At 42.9% G+C, this 15,531-nt stretch overlaps 1 protein-coding gene across 11 annotated transcripts in view; it reads left to right on the forward strand.

Annotated features, from left to right (window-relative positions):
• The first annotated feature begins 733 nt into the window (after positions 1–733).
• Positions 734–15,531, forward strand: part of UNC79 (unc-79 subunit of NALCN channel complex) — a 172,596-nt gene continuing 157,798 nt past the window's right edge. For all 11 annotated transcript variants that reach the window (XM_072986600.2, XM_072986602.2, XM_072986604.2 and 8 more), the window contains exons 1-2: positions 734–962; positions 8,437–8,557. In XM_072986600.2, coding sequence (XP_072842701.2) covers positions 941–962; positions 8,437–8,557 — 143 coding nt within the window. In that variant the 5' untranslated portion in view covers positions 734–940. The remainder of the gene's footprint in view (positions 963–8,436; positions 8,558–15,531) is intronic.

Here is a 15,531-nt window from a genome sequence, read left to right on the forward strand (position 1 = left end):
TCAGATGGACTGATCCAATTGCCAGTGTTTTGAGGCTCTTCTTATGGGAGGGTGGCTGGCTGCGGAAAATACCATATTTGGTGTCTGCAGTTCTAAATTTAACACTACACCACTGGTTATATCTTATGTTACTGCAAAGAAATTAATTCTAAGTAATTCTTGATATGTAGTTGGTTACTTCCGACCTGTATCATGTTGTACACCAGCCTAGTTTGCTTTGAGGAAGGGCAGTCGAACGAACGAATAGAATGAAATCAATCTAAGCCTGCAAACTGAATCTCAATGGAAATGGAGGAACGTGACCACGTCTTGTGACTCAACCTGAAAAAATCATTGGGCTCCTTGCTGCCACCCCGTCGCTTTCCTTTTTGCCCAGCTTTGAAGGCTGCTCCGAGCAGGGCAGGTGGTGGGTTCCCCTTTAAAAGGCTGGCCTCCCTCCAACGCCTGTCTTCATGAATGGAACGCTCCTCCCCTGCTTTCCTCTTTCCATCAGTGGTCGAGCTCATTTTGCCTATGGGGGTGGTGGTGGGTGGGCACGAGGGGGAGCGTGTTTCCCAGCCTTCTCCATTGATCGCCCCGCGGCTTCTCCCGGACGGCGCGTTTCTGCCGCTTTGCCTTTGATCGCCCACGGACGGTCCGGGGACCGGTCGCGAAGGCTCGGAGGGCCCAGGTGGGCTCTGCTTCAGCGCCATTGAAGGCGCCGCCGGCTCCTCCCTCCCGCGGACGTCTTTTGGGGAGGGGAGGCGGGAGGCAGCGTTGCAGTTTGCAGCAATGGTAGAGGCAGCGAAGGAGGCGGGAGGCAGCTCTGGCGAGAAGGAGGGGATGATCTCGTCGCCGCCGCCGCCGCCACCGCCTCGGTCCCGGGAGATCGCCGCCCAGCGCTAGTGGAGAAGCCGCCAATATTGCGACCAAGTCTTTCCCCTTCTTCAGCTCCATCGCCATGTCGACCAAAGCGGAGCAGTGTAAGTCAGCGATCGGCAGCCGGGCGGGCAAAGGAAAGGGGCGGGAAGCCATGGTGCTGTCCGTGGTGCTGGATGCGGCGCGGCCATCACCTTGGCTTACCTACACACCAACAGCGATATCATCTTAAAGAGCGCCTTTCTCTCTCTCTCCCTCCCTCCCACTTCCGATGGCATTCGACCATCACTGGCGTTGCCAGCCATCGGTCCATCTCTCCAGTTGCTTATCTTTAAAGCAAGGCTCCAGTGTGTGGATCCATCAAATCATCCCTTGGATAGTATTTTATCCACCCTCCCCCTGCTTCCATTTCCCTGTATGAAATGATAAACCTAAGGGAAGAAATGCAGGCTTTTGACTTGGCTTATTTAATTTATCTGCAACGTCTTTGAATCGGTTCCATGGCGACCTTAAGAAAATCTTCATCATTGGATTAATTTCTTGGTGGCTCTCCTGTTCTTTTGAAGGACTTTAAGAAATAAAAAAATAGGAATCCTTCAGAAACAGCTATCTTTTCCCTTCCTCCCACAGGAAACTTTGTCCTTGTTGATATTTTGGGTTACATATGAAAAAAAAAGTCTTATTCTATGCTTTTTTTAAAGCCACCAGTGAGGTAATATTTATGTCCTCAGAGAAATAGAGATATGATTAGAGAAAGGAAGGGATTGGCCAGATCCATATACAGTATTGAAGCTGGTTGTTTCTAAGACACCCTATCAAGAAACTGCAATGTGTGGTCAGCTGACTGTTGCTGTAGTTTGGTTGACCAACACTGAATGAAATGGCATAAAGGAACCACAGAAATATCAAACTGCAAGGAACCCATGTGTAGATCCATCCCTGCTCCAAGGTCTGATGTTGTATAACTGAGCAGTCCATGAGGGGTTCTTGCTGATCTTTCTATCCAAATCCCTCAAAGAAGAAGATTCTAGAATGTCTCCTTGCAAATTTAATCCATTCCAGAAATCTCTCATCTTTTAGTCTGATCATCCTAATGGCCAACTTGCTGAAGTTTCAAATTACCGTATTTTTCTGTGCATACGACCCCCCAATGTATAAAACTACCCCCTAATTTTGACTCATGATGGAGGTGTAGGAGCAGTTAATGGGCAATCCTCCACCTCCATCTCTCCTGCTGCTGCTGTCTCTGCTACCCACCCGATTACCTCTTCCAGTGCAACTGCCGGGGCTGTCTCTGCCCTAAGAAGATTGCTGGAGGAGGTGATCTGGAGGCAGCAGGAGGAAGAGGTGGCCGAGTGCATGCAAGTGTTTGTTTGCCCTGCATCTGCCTCCTGCTGCCTCCACCACCGTAGGGGACAAGGCGGCGACCATCAGTCCCACTGGAGGGGGTGATCAGGCAGGCATGGGAGGCAGCAGCAAGAGGTGCCTGAGCATGCATGCGACTGCTTCCTTCTGTGTATAAAAGGAAAAAGCATCGTTTTATACACTGAAAAATATTGTAAGTCTTCTTGCCTAGTCTTTGATGGGTAGGGTGAATTCTTTCTTCCCAATTCAAGAAAAAAATATAACTGTTGGCTATTTGGGGTCAAATATTATAGAAAAGATTGATGTTGCCCATCTTCAATTGTAGAATCATAGAATCATAGAAAAGTGAAGTTGGAAGGGGCCTACAAGGCCAACCCCTGCTCAACGCAGGAATACAATCAAAGCATATATGCCAGGTGATTATCTAAGTTTTTTAAAATGCCTCCAGTGTCAGAGCACTCATCAGCTCCCAAGGTAACTGGGTCCACTGTCGTACTGTTCTAACAGTTAGGAGGTTTTTCCTGATATTCAACCAAAATCTGGCTTCCTTTAGCTTGATCCCATTGTTGCATGTCCTGCACTCTGGGATGATCAAGAACAGATCTTTACCCTCCTCTGTATGACAGCCTTTGAAATATTTGAAAAATGCTATCATATCACCCCTCAGTCTTCTTTTCTCAAGGCTAAACATGTCCAATTCTTTCAGGCTTCCCTCATAAGGCTTGGTTTCCAGCCCCCTGAACATCCTTGTGAACCTCCTCTGAGCTTGTTCCAATTTGTTAGCATCCTTCTTGAAGTATGGTGTCCAGAACTGGACACAATACTCAAGGTGAGGCCTAACCAATGCTGAATAGAGGGGGACTAGTGCCTTGTGGGATTTGGAAACTATCCTTCTATGAATGCAGCCTAAAATATTTGCCTTTTTTGTAGCCACATCACACTGTTGGCTCATATTTAGCTTGTGATCTATGACAATTCCAAGATTCTTCTCCCTCGTTGTTTTGCTGAGCCAGCTATCTCCCATCTTGTAACTGTGCAATTGGTTTCTTTTTCCAATGAAAAAGATCTGACACTTGATCTATCCAGCCCACAACTACTTAGCTTGCTAATTAGGATATCATGGGGCACTTTGTCAAAAGCTTTGCTGAAGTCAAGATATACTATGTCTATAGCATTCACTCTGTCCATCAGGAAGGTGACCTGATTAAAAATGAAGTCAAATTAGTTTGGCAGGATTTGTTTTTGGCTTCTAGTTATTACTGCATTGTTTTCTAGGCCCCTGCACAATGATCGCTTTACAATCTGTTCCAGAATTTTGCCTGGGATTGATGTCAGGCTGACTGGCCTGTAGTTCCCAGGTTCCTCTTTTTTTTGCCCTTTTTGAAGATAGGGACAACATTGGCCCTCCTCCAGTCCTCTGGCACCTCCCTGTTTCTCATTCTTATGTGGGAAACTTTTGTTCATCAGTTCTCTATACTCTAGAGCAATGGTCCCCAACCTTGGGCCTCCAGATGTTCTTGGACTACAACTTCCAGAAGCTTTCATCACCACCACCTCTGCTGGACAGGATTTCTGGGAGTTGAAGTCCAAGAACATCTGGAGGCCCAAGGTTGGGGACCACTGCTCTAGAGCACAACTTGGACAAGTGACTTTTCCAGCTTACAACTCACAGAGTCCCCTGGCCAGTATGGCCATGCTCTGTCTTGGAGTAAGCAAGGTGGTGATGAAGCAAGAATAACATGGTGCTGAAACAAATGTGGGAAACCCCAAACTGGCAAGACAAGAAAGTCTATATCCTGAATTGTCACAAGCTCATGTCTCATCCTGTTCATATACTTGACTTTGACCTTCCCTGATGTCTTCCTCCTTTCAGATAGGAGGTTTTTTGTTCTTCCTTGTAACTGTGCAATAAACCTGACTTTATGAAATCACTACTCAGGGCAGTTCACAAAGCATAAAAAAACACCATACAACCACATTAAAAAACAGTCAGAGGAATTTTCCTCAGTAACCTAATCAATTGGTCAAAAAGTAAGTTTCCCAAGCTTTGAATCCTTCACCAGCTCTGGATTTCTTGTTACACCTGACTTTGCTTCCACTTCTGTGGGGCAAAGTCTGGAGTTCGGACTGGGGAGGAAGTCCTTGTGTGATATGGGGCATTAAAGGGAAGTACCCATAGGGCTGGATAACTTATTTTTTTGGTTTGAAATGAAGCATAAGCTGGTTCCCAAAGGACATGGCATCAGCTGACTCCCACAAAGGTAGGTTTAATCACTTCTGAAAATTAGGCTGTGACTCACTAGGGCACAGTTTACATGGGTTTGTTTACTATAATGGAACGGTGGCTTTGTGAGACTCAGGATTAAAATGTTGTGACTGGAACTACAGAAACCATTCAGCAACATGATTAAGGTGACATTTCTGTGCTGCATTGGATCAGTATAGGAAATCCCATCAGAGCCATAACTTGTCATTTCGGCACCTGGGGCAAGTCCTCCACCCCATGACAAAAGAACAGGAGAATGCTGTCTCTCCCTAAAAAGAAACTGGGTGTTTATACTATTGAGCAAAAGGAAAATGAATAAGACTGGGAGAGTTGCCATTTATTTACTAGTCACCAGTGGATGGCCCTCTAGATTTCAATGCTTGGGGAAAAGCCCTACTTGGTCCATCCTAGCTTTGACCTAAATCCTACCATGAAGACTGAGTATACAACAACATGATTATACAGTGGTGCCTCGCTACACAGTTACCCCACATGACAGTTTTTTCGCTAGACATTGGCTTTTTGCGATCGTTATAGTGAGACGATTTTGACAGATCCCTCCGTGCTCGCAAACAGGTGTTTACGGGACCTAAGCTTTGCAAGATAGCGATTTAAACAGCTGATCGGTGGTTCGCAAAGCGGCTTTCCTATGGCTGATCTTTGCAAGACAACGACAATTCTTCCCCATTGGAACGCATTAAACAGGTTTCAATGCATTCCAATGGGGAAATGCTTTTCGCTAGACAATGATTTCGCTAAACAGCAATTTCAGTGGAACGGATTATCATCGTCTAGCGAGGCACCACTGTACTATGATTCTCCCTTTTTCCCCCTCCCCGAAAACTTAAGGACAGGAAAAATATTTTATCTTTAAAGCAATGAGGTAAAACATCACAAATCATACAGTTTCACAGAAATGTTGCAGTATAGTCCAATCACCCCAAATACGTTCATATTCATCTCTGGCAGCTCAGTCTCCACTCCAAGGACTGGCGTAAAATTTGGTGCATTCTGAAGCAACAAACAAGATGAATATCCCTGCAATTCCATGTATGATGGATTGGCAAAGGAATCTCTCTTCAACACTGATGATGGGGTGGCATCCTCCACTATACTTGAAGGCAGCAGGCTAATTTAGAAGGCATTCAGTGGGACTCATGGAATACAACCGTTTCCTTTAGTACTTGGTTGCTGCGTCCCTGCCACCGGAGGCTGCCTCACCTGCCTAATGCTAAGACCACCCTTGCTGGCATCTGTTCTGGCAGATGTTCAGGCCTCGGCTTTGGACCAGCCTCCGAAGGCCAGCCTCTAATAACTAAAAAATGTTGTGTGGAGTGGCAGCCAGTCATCTTTGTTGGCATCTGTATGAAAAATTAAATGGTCTCCTGCCTTCCCTGCACATCTTTAATGCATCCACTTGGGGCCATGTGAAGTTTAATGGCTGGAGAGCAGTCTTTTTTAGCCTCAGGTCTGCTCCTACTGCAGACAAAGGGAATTCTGCCGCTGCCTCTTTGTACTCAGACTCTTATGTGATTTCTTCTCTTCACTACAGGCTGGGAGATGATAACTGGATTTTTCTAGAGGAGGCTGTAGGAATTCTAGCTTTAAGTGGGAAACGGGGAGTGTACTGCCCTGCAGATTTTGAATTGCAGATTCTGTCAGACCTAATGAGCATAGCCAAAGGTGAGAGTCATGGGATCTGCAGTCCAACAAGGTCTTCTAAGACAAGGCATCCTTTATTTTCATTGAGCCTGAGTCTGTATCATGATCATGGCTCTATGCAACATCTAGGGCCAGACACCATCATTATATCACTAAAGCACAAGAATAAGAAATGAAGAAGGCTGTTACCAGTAAGTCCTGCTTGTGGGATTCTCAGCAGCATTTGGTTAGCCATTAGCGAAACTAGGATGCTGGTCTAAATCAGGGCTGGAGAATGAGTGGCTCTCCAGTTGTTGTTGGTCTCTAATTCCCATTAGGTCTCACTATTTGCTATGCAAAGTAGGACTGACAGCAGCCAAAGTCCCAAATCATCAGGAAGGCATCATATTCTCCAGACATGGGCTACATTAACATTTGCTCTGATTTAGTTGAGTCCTTCCTAAAATCTTTTGCACTTTCACTGTCTGTTTCCTGGAAACATCTAATTTATTTGTTTGTTTAACTTGCCATGTTTTCTTTTCCACCTTTCTCTGAAAAAAATCAAAGATTTTTCATGATGACAGTATTATTAAAACACCTTGTGATCATACTGAACTCTTTCAACAACAAGCAACTAATTGGCACATATGGAAATAAAAGGCAGATGAATCCTGTGATTTGCCATCTTCTTTGTCGCATGATACCCTCAAAATTTGAAAAACACTTGATTTCCTTGGAAATTTGTTTATAGAAATGTGTTTGACTAAGAAATGTGCAATTTCCTCTATATTTCCCTGCTTTGTAGAATTCATTGTCTATGTTTATGGAAGACTTCCCGGTCTAATGATGTATACCAAACAGGAAGGAGCTCATGTTGGGGCTCAAACATTTCCTTCTTGCTTATGAACATTTCCCCCTGTCCCTCAGTCTTTTCTTCATATTATCCTTTTGAGGGTTGAAAGGTAGAATGTAAGTAATTTTACAAACAAATACATCATTGTAAAACAGTGTTATGCAAGGTTTGGATCATTGCATCAGTGTCCTGCCATTTTACTTTGCTTTTTTTTTAACTTGCAGAGAAACTGGACCTCAGTAACGTTGTTGGAGGCTGACAGATGGAATAAAATCTAGCTCTAACTGCTTTCAGCCTGCATCTATTGGAGCACGGCCCCAATAAACACTGAGTTGGGTGTGCTAAATCTAATGATTTCAATGAGTTTAGATATATTTGAAGACAAAGCTAATATTCTTAACTCTTAACTGCACTTATGTATACTCATTTGCCTGCTTTGTTCATAACTAGCCCTCAGGTATTGAACTCAGCACCACTCAGCTTGAATAAAAACTAATAGGGTCTTATTAAAATAAAAGTGTTAAAACATCACTTTTCTTTCCTAGACGTTAAATTCATTTATCTAATATTGTTCCCTTTCACTCTCATTCTTAGAATCTAATATGCTTTAACGGACAACCTAGATCAGTGATGGCGAACCTATGGTACGCATGCCACAGTTGGCACGCAGCAAACCTTTTGAAATGGATGCAGCTGAGAATCCCCCCTTTCTCTTCCTGTTCTGGGTCCTTTAACTTCCTGTCCATCCCCATGATTCCCCCTTTAACTTCCTGTCTGTCCCCATGATTCCCCCTTTAACGTCCTGTCCTTCCCCATGATTTCCCCCTTTAACTTCCTGTCTGTCCCCATGATTCCCCTTTAACTTCCTGTCTGTTCCATGATTCCCCCTGAAACTGCCACTTCCTGTTCCGGTTCTGGTCTTCTGGGCGGCACAGCAGCCACTGGTTTCTTCCCCAACCCCTCATTTTGGGCACTCGAGCCGAAAAAGGTTTGCCTCCATTGACCTAGACTGATTTAACCCCAGACTCCAAAAACCACCCTCTCCCTGCTCACCCTACACCAGGCTGCTCCTAAAAACCTAATGGACATTCCCCTCCCCTAATTTCTCCCAGCCAATCAGAACCACTCTTATCAGTATGTGATCCTCACTCAGCCCCTCCCATTACATACTTAACAAGCCATAAAAACAATACATTTAAACATAGCTGAACATAACTCCTTGGTTTAAGTGACCTCACCAATGTGCAACTGCTCTCTCTCTCTCTCTCTCTCAAATCTGTGTTTGTGTGTGTATAAAAATCCTATGGAAAATCAGTGATCATGTGCATCTGTGCTGGATTGCAGACAGGGAAAAAAAAGAACCCTGTCTGGTGTTTTTGGTTTGACACAAAAAGGACTGAGCTAAGAGATTCTTTTTCTATTCTCTTGTCTTCTTCAACATGGTGAACTTCAGTTGCTTCCAAGATCCGGTACTTGCAAGAATACCATAATCGTGTCCTTCACAACATTTATCCTGTCCCCTCTGGAACTGACATTGCAAACACACTGAAATACTTTTCTCAAACATTACTAAGGTAAGCATTAAATTATGCTGTCAAAAAAAGAGAAAAGAAATGTATTTATATGAATAAGTCAGTTAAGCAATGCGTTTGAATAGCTTGTCAATAAATGGAATGGGGTTCTGCAAAGAGTCCATCAAACTGTAGCATATGGAATTCATAAGTAACTTCAGCAGTGTTTGCTCAGACTGGGTCTATATGTGCAGTCAAATGAGGTTATGGATTGTACCACTTCAGGCTATAGGTAGGACATAGCTTGTTTGGTAGCTAGCTCCCTGCAAATAGAAAACTGGCCAGTAATGGTCAAAGATTGCTTTGCAACTCTTTGCCTGCTATGTTCATTTTCTGTTTGCATGAAGTTCTAGGAGATTACCTACATGCAGTTGGAAATGGTTCAGTCCAGCTTGAGTCTTCCAACTATTGCTTCTGCTGCCTGGTGTAAGAGCCAGCCTCAGTTAGCTGTGCTGAACTGCTTGATGTCCAGTGACCAGTTCCAAATCAAAACTCAGTTTGTTATCCTCAGCCTTAGGAACTGCTGGACTCTTTCTTGCAGGTCTTATAAGCAACACAAATTCCCAAAATTAGGACGAGAGCATCAAAATTAGAATAATTTCTTGCATGTTTGCTCAGTCTTTTGATAGCTGAAGTTTCCATTTGGTTCATTGTGCTGTTATAAATGAGTCCATGAAAGGTAACAGTCTTGATATAGTTGATTTGTGAGCCACATTATTGACTAGTTATGTGTTTTTAGAAATGAAATCAACATTCAGAACCTATCTGAAATCTGTTTTGGATTGAAGATTTGATTTAGTCCCATCTATAGAGTAATGTCCGTTAAGCAAGAAGCTTGATTGATGTACAGCAGTAGGGTTAGCTAAGTACTGTATTTCCATAGATAGCTTCAAGAACTCAAATAGTCATGACAATCCAACCATCTTCCTCCCTTTAGGAATAATAATGGAGATTTACTTAGCTTGTCAGGGGTTTTCTACATGTTCCTGCTGCAGTGCTTTAAACAAGAGCTGGTCCTGCTGGAATTAGCATGCAACCATGCTTATAGTCACACTGATTGCTGCAGACAATGAAGGCTAAATGTGCAGGAACAGGAGGAGCTGTCTTTTGAGACAGTTGACAAACCAGCCTCTCTCCATTTCCTGACTGTGCTCATTAGAGAGGACTAACATGCTGCCGTAGAAGACTAAATAAAGTGTGCCTAATCATTCCGAGAACTTGGAGAAATTACTTTTTGAGGGATACTCTTTTTTTTAGTTTTGGGGGGAGTTATAATCCAAAAAGTAACTTTTCCAAGTACCAATGTTTTCTCTTTTGCTGATCATGGAGATTACTTATGGCTATGAGTACAACATCTAGAACAGGGCTGTGTTACTTGTGGCCCTTAGATGCTGTTGGACTGTAATTCCCATCTGCCACACCCTACATAACTAATTATGAGTTTTCATAGGAGCTGTAGTTCACAATATGTTGCAGTCCACAGGTTTCCACTCCCTGATCTAGGGGAGGATTCACTATTCTAAATATTTATTTATTACATATTTATATAAAATATGCATACTCTGCATTTCTCCTCTGTGGATACAGAACAGAGTGTTAACATTTCTGTTCTGCATTGTATTATTTATTTATTTGGTCTTCAACCATAATAAAGTAATAAAATAAAGTTTCAGAACAGAGTGTTAATATGTAGTGCTGGATAGCTCAGTGGTTTAGGTATCTGGCCAGAGGCTGAGAATTTGATTCCCCATTCTGGACTTGATGATCCATTGGGTCCCTTCCACTGTACAGTTCTAAGACTATAATACAGTGGTGCCTTGCTTAGCGATCGCTCTGTTGAGCGACGAAATCGCTTAGCGATGGTCCCTATGGGGAAAATTCGCTTTTCGATGATCGCGGGGAAGCGATCATTGCAAAGCCCCCATTTTCGGCCAGCTGATCTGTGGTTTCCAAATGGCCACCGGGTAAACAAAATGGCCGCCCGCTGTGTGTCCTTGCTTTAGAGGCACCGAAAATGGCCGCCCCTATGGAGGATTTTCACTTAAGGTTAGTTTTGAAGAGCATAGGAACACATTAATGACGTTTTAATGCATTTCTGTGGGCTTTTTAATTCCGTTTAGCGATGAAATCGCTTAGCAACATTTTTTCCTGCACTAAGCGAGGCACCACTGTATATAAAGTCACAGAAAGGTTACATGGTGGTCAATGATTTGACCACGATTATAAATTATTTTTAGATTTTCCAGAGGTGAGAAAAGTTACCTTTTTGAATGACAATTTCCAGAACACTCCATTTAGTATAGCCGCTGGTCATGCTGCTGTTGAAATATGAGGACTGTAGCAAAATAATAACTTTTCCCATCTCTACATTTTCTCTACTGCTGTGATATATGTTAGTAAGCCACACTTTTGCATGGCACTTCTTGACTGACTCTTGCATAAATATGCGCTAGAAAAATTAGAAGTACTACTGAATAACAGAAATATGAAGCTTAACTGGTCAATTAACTCATCAAACTTGCTACCCTAGGAAAAGAGTGTATGTCTCTAAAGTAGATCCAACATTTTGTTAAAACATCCAAGGAAGAAAGTGTTCTCTCCCTCTGCCTATTGTTTGTGCTACTGAATGCCTAGAGTTCCCCCTAAAAATCCTGTACATTTCTTGGCTTAATGCTCATTTATAATTTTCTGACAATTCCCAAGTTTCCTTTGGAAACTGGCATTGACTAGAAGATTTTTCTAAAGGGTAAACCCTAAACAATAATGAAACATGGCTGCTTTCATACATTGTTCTGGTAGTTTGGAACCCATTCTGATCTGGTTATTTCCAATAGTGCTACGAGTAGTAATGTGAGAATCTGGTTGTGTGGGTGGAGCCAGCACCCTGGCTCCTCCCATAACCTTTTCTCGCCTGCAGGATCTGGGCTTCTAGCGCCTTCACCTAGACCTGGAGGTTCCCATGACATTTTTGCTGTGTAAGAAGGTCCTTTGCTGTAATGGATTCCATGGAGAATTTAGAAAAGTTACTTTTTAAGATCACAACTCCCAGAATTTCCCCTGTCAGCATGACCTTAGCTGGGGGATTCTGGGTACTGTAGTCTGAAAAAGCAACTTTCTCAAGCTCTACTTATTTGGTATTGGCATAATGTTAAAACAAGAGAGTCTATATTTAAGCTCATTCTAATTTATTGTTCTCAAGTACTGTTACCTCTTATATACCAGTGAGCTGATGCTTAAACCCTATACTCAGATAGGCTCATTTTTATCTAAAACAGTTAAAATGCCATCCTTGTCTAGAACAATCCAGTGCTTAGGATACATTAGGAACATAAAGCAGCACTCCCAAACCAGCATGTGTGAAGGCAACCCCATGGAATGTAAGAAAGTTGCATTTTGCCTATTGGAATAAATGAAAGTTGTGCAGAAATGCCACATGGTCTCCTAGATCTAAACATCTTGGGCATCATGAAGTCCTTGGAGCCATTTTTCTATCTTCAGCCTCCTCCACCACAAATTGTGCGGCAAACATTTTGTGGCACACTGAACCAAAAAATAAAAAATAAAATAGGTGACCCTTCAAACAGGCCTTTTCTGCCTGACTGAAACAACTTTTTGCACATTGCTATCATGGGTAGAGCAGGGATGGGCTGCACCCCATGGTGGGTTCTGGCCCTGGGATGTGTTGAAGTTGTCCACCCTTGAGTGAAAGAGTAGTTGTGGGGCAGGGTTTGGCATGTGTGTGTCTCCCCTTATTTCAGTGAATCCAGGCTAGGAGAAGTATCTGATGAGTTGCATTTTCTTAGTTCTGAATTGCGCGAATCATTCTCCTTGAATTTTTGGCAGTTTAAATCACTGGTTCTTAACCTTGAGTTACTCAGGAGTTTTGGACTGCAACTCCCAGAAGCCTTCAGCACCAACTGTGCTGGCTGGGGTTTCTGGGAGTTGCAGTTCAAAAACATTCGAGTAACAAAGGTTAAGAACCACTGGTTTAAATTATCTAAGCTGGTGTCCACCACATGCATGGGACCACAATTTGCAACATCACCAGTCAGCATGAGCAATGTCGTGCTGGTTTCAAGTGATGAGAGTTGGAGTCCAACCATATTTAGAGGGTGTCCAAAGAGAGAAATTTGCCCTCTGGCCTTAGCATGGACTTACCCCCAAACCATAACAGGATGGGTAACAGTAAGACAGTATCTCAGCCCAGCAATGATACTCTTCATACAGGGAGCTCAGTTCTGAGTAATCTGGGTTAGCACCTAAAAGTCCATATCCTATTACATTACAACCCTGAGCAAGATGCTGATTTTCTTCCTGCCTCTTCCAGAAGGGTGTTTTTGGGTACTGGTGCCTGTGCATCACTGGTACGTGTTCACTGTGAAGTAAGTCCCACAGTGTTGAATAGGACTTCTTCCAAATAAACAAATATGGAATGGCTGGCCATTTTAGGGTTGTTTCTCTTTTTTATAAAGCTCTAGATTAGATGGGTGAGGAAGAAATGAGTTCCCAGATGTAGTTGGACTCCAGTTCCCATTATTCTTGACCATTGCCAATGCTGTTTGGTTTTGATAGACCTTGGATACCAGCAACATCTGGAGGACAACAAATTTCCCACTCTGAGCTAGGAGTCGCTTTGAAGTTAAGACATTCGTAGGACAAGTATTACAGACATTGAGCGGGATTATAAAGGATAGGATTCTTCTCATCCACCTACCAAATCAGCCTGCAAATCATGACTGAGTAGAAATTTGTCTGGGATGAGCAGTATTTATTTTTATTTGTTTTATTTAAACACTAGGCCTCTGGCTGGGAAGCCAGAGGTTGGGAGTTCAATTCCCCACTGTGCCTCCTTGAGAAAGGCCAGGCTTGGCGATCCATAGGATCCTTTCCAGCTATGGAGTTCAAAAGTGATGATGATGACGATGACGATGACGATGACGATTATCCTGCCCTATATCACAGAATCTCAGGGTGGGTTACAAAGCTGTATAAAAAGTTTTAAATATAAGATATTTAAAGAATGTAAAATCAAACAAGACAAAACCAAAATATTAAAAACATTAAACGTTGCACTAAAATCTGTGCAGGCCGTGATCCTCAACCCCTAAAGCTTCTAACAAATAACTAGGACTCTGAGGGGTCATTCCATAGTTGGGGTGCTACAGCAGAAAAATCCCTCCCCTGTGCCTTGATATAATGAACTGTTCTCAGGGGTGGAACACACTTAAAGGCCTTTCCAACAGATCCCTGTATAGGGAGAGGCGCTCTTTTAAATATCTAGGGCCTAAGCCTCCAGGGAGAGAATACTTTTGCAGGGGATGTGATAAGGTTGGTTTCATTTCTATGGAGATTTGTGCCTTAAGCGGTGTCACCTTAGTCACGTGAGAGAGGAAATAGGAGCATTTGATTTGCAGACGTTTTGGGATGTGGCAAATTTGGAGCGGGGGATGGGCGTGTAAAATAATGCTAAGAAACTTGCATTGATTCCCCCCCCCAAACAACATATCACATTAATTTTTTTAAAATCACCACAACGCATTATACATTGATTCATTGAGCTCCTTCTTAAGTTCCTCTTCGAGCTGAAACATTTCTCTGCATTAAGCATGAATTTAATTTTCATGCATTGCTCATTTCCAGCTTGTTTACACCTGATGTGAAGAATAACTGCAAATATAATCAATGCCCTATGAGGACTAAAAAGCTTTTACCTCCCTCTTTTGTAACTGTTAATAAGTTGCTGTTCAAGACCTCCTTCTACAGAACCCTCTGAGAGCTTCTGCTCCAGTTCTACAAAAACTGAATTTCCAGGGAGACTCTTGTTGAACATTCCTTGACATGCAGTAAATGGAATTACCTTTGGAAGGGCAGCATTTGTTACAGGAGGCAGGCGGAACCTCTCTGATCTGTCAGATGTTTGATACTAAAACTTCCATCATCCCTTAGCTGTGGCTTTTGCGAGCTGACGTCTGAAATACCCTGGACTCCATACTGTATCTTCTGTTTGGAGCCCTTTCCTGTTGGAGAGAGATTTCTATTGGCAGTAGTTTTGTGTAACTAGTAAGAATAGAGTTGTGTGGCCTAAGATACAACAGGTCCCAGCATGCAGTGCAAAGTAATATTGGATGGGGAAAAGATCCTTCATCAGGGTTCAGCCAAGTAAGGGGCTTCTTATTGTTTTACTCGGATCTCTGACAAGTGTAGTATAGTGGATAGAGTGATGGACTAGGGCTCAGGAGGCCTGGGTTTGAATCCCCGCTCAGCCAGAGGTGTTTTTCTCCAGGGGTGTGGAACTGGTAAAACCACTTCTTAAATATCTCCCTTACCTTGAAAGCCCTATTAGGGTTGGTTATATGTTGGTTCCGACTGGACAGCATATAACAACAACTGACAAGTGGAAGTCAGCGTGGAGATACAATATCAACTTGCTAGGTGCAATGATGTATTGAAGGCAGTGGGATTCCACTCCATAAAGCAGGAGGCAGTCCTTAATGGAAATAAATCTTTTGTGGAACATGAAATTGAATTCTTCTGTGAACATCACTCAACAGTTGCAGTGACATAAGGGGTTTAATCCAGAAAATTCATGAGTACTTGTAGAAGAGGAGGATGGGGGTTGGGTTTTTTTCACTCTACTTCTTTAGATTTTTTTTATGTTCCCTGAAAGACTGCTTTTAAAGGATAGGTATCCTTCAGAACAGAGTGGAACAATGGTAAAGCGAAGAACTTCAGAGAAAAGGGGGAAATAATAAATAGAATAACTCCCACATTTTCTCAAGAAGGAACTTCTTCCATATCTCAGCCTTTTCAGCAAACAGAAAGAGTCATTCACTCTGTGAGGGGACAGGTCAAGATCTATCATATTGGAAATGGGACTATTGTTTGACCAATGAGATATTAATTAATTCATCCTTTTAAAGGAATCATCAACCATCACCTCCCCAACTTCTTTCTGTGAAGACATCCCTTGAGATGAA

This window comes from Pogona vitticeps, chromosome 1 (assembly GCF_051106095.1).
Source record: "Pogona vitticeps strain Pit_001003342236 chromosome 1, PviZW2.1, whole genome shotgun sequence".
NCBI classification, from domain to species: Eukaryota; Metazoa; Chordata; class Lepidosauria; order Squamata; family Agamidae; genus Pogona; species Pogona vitticeps.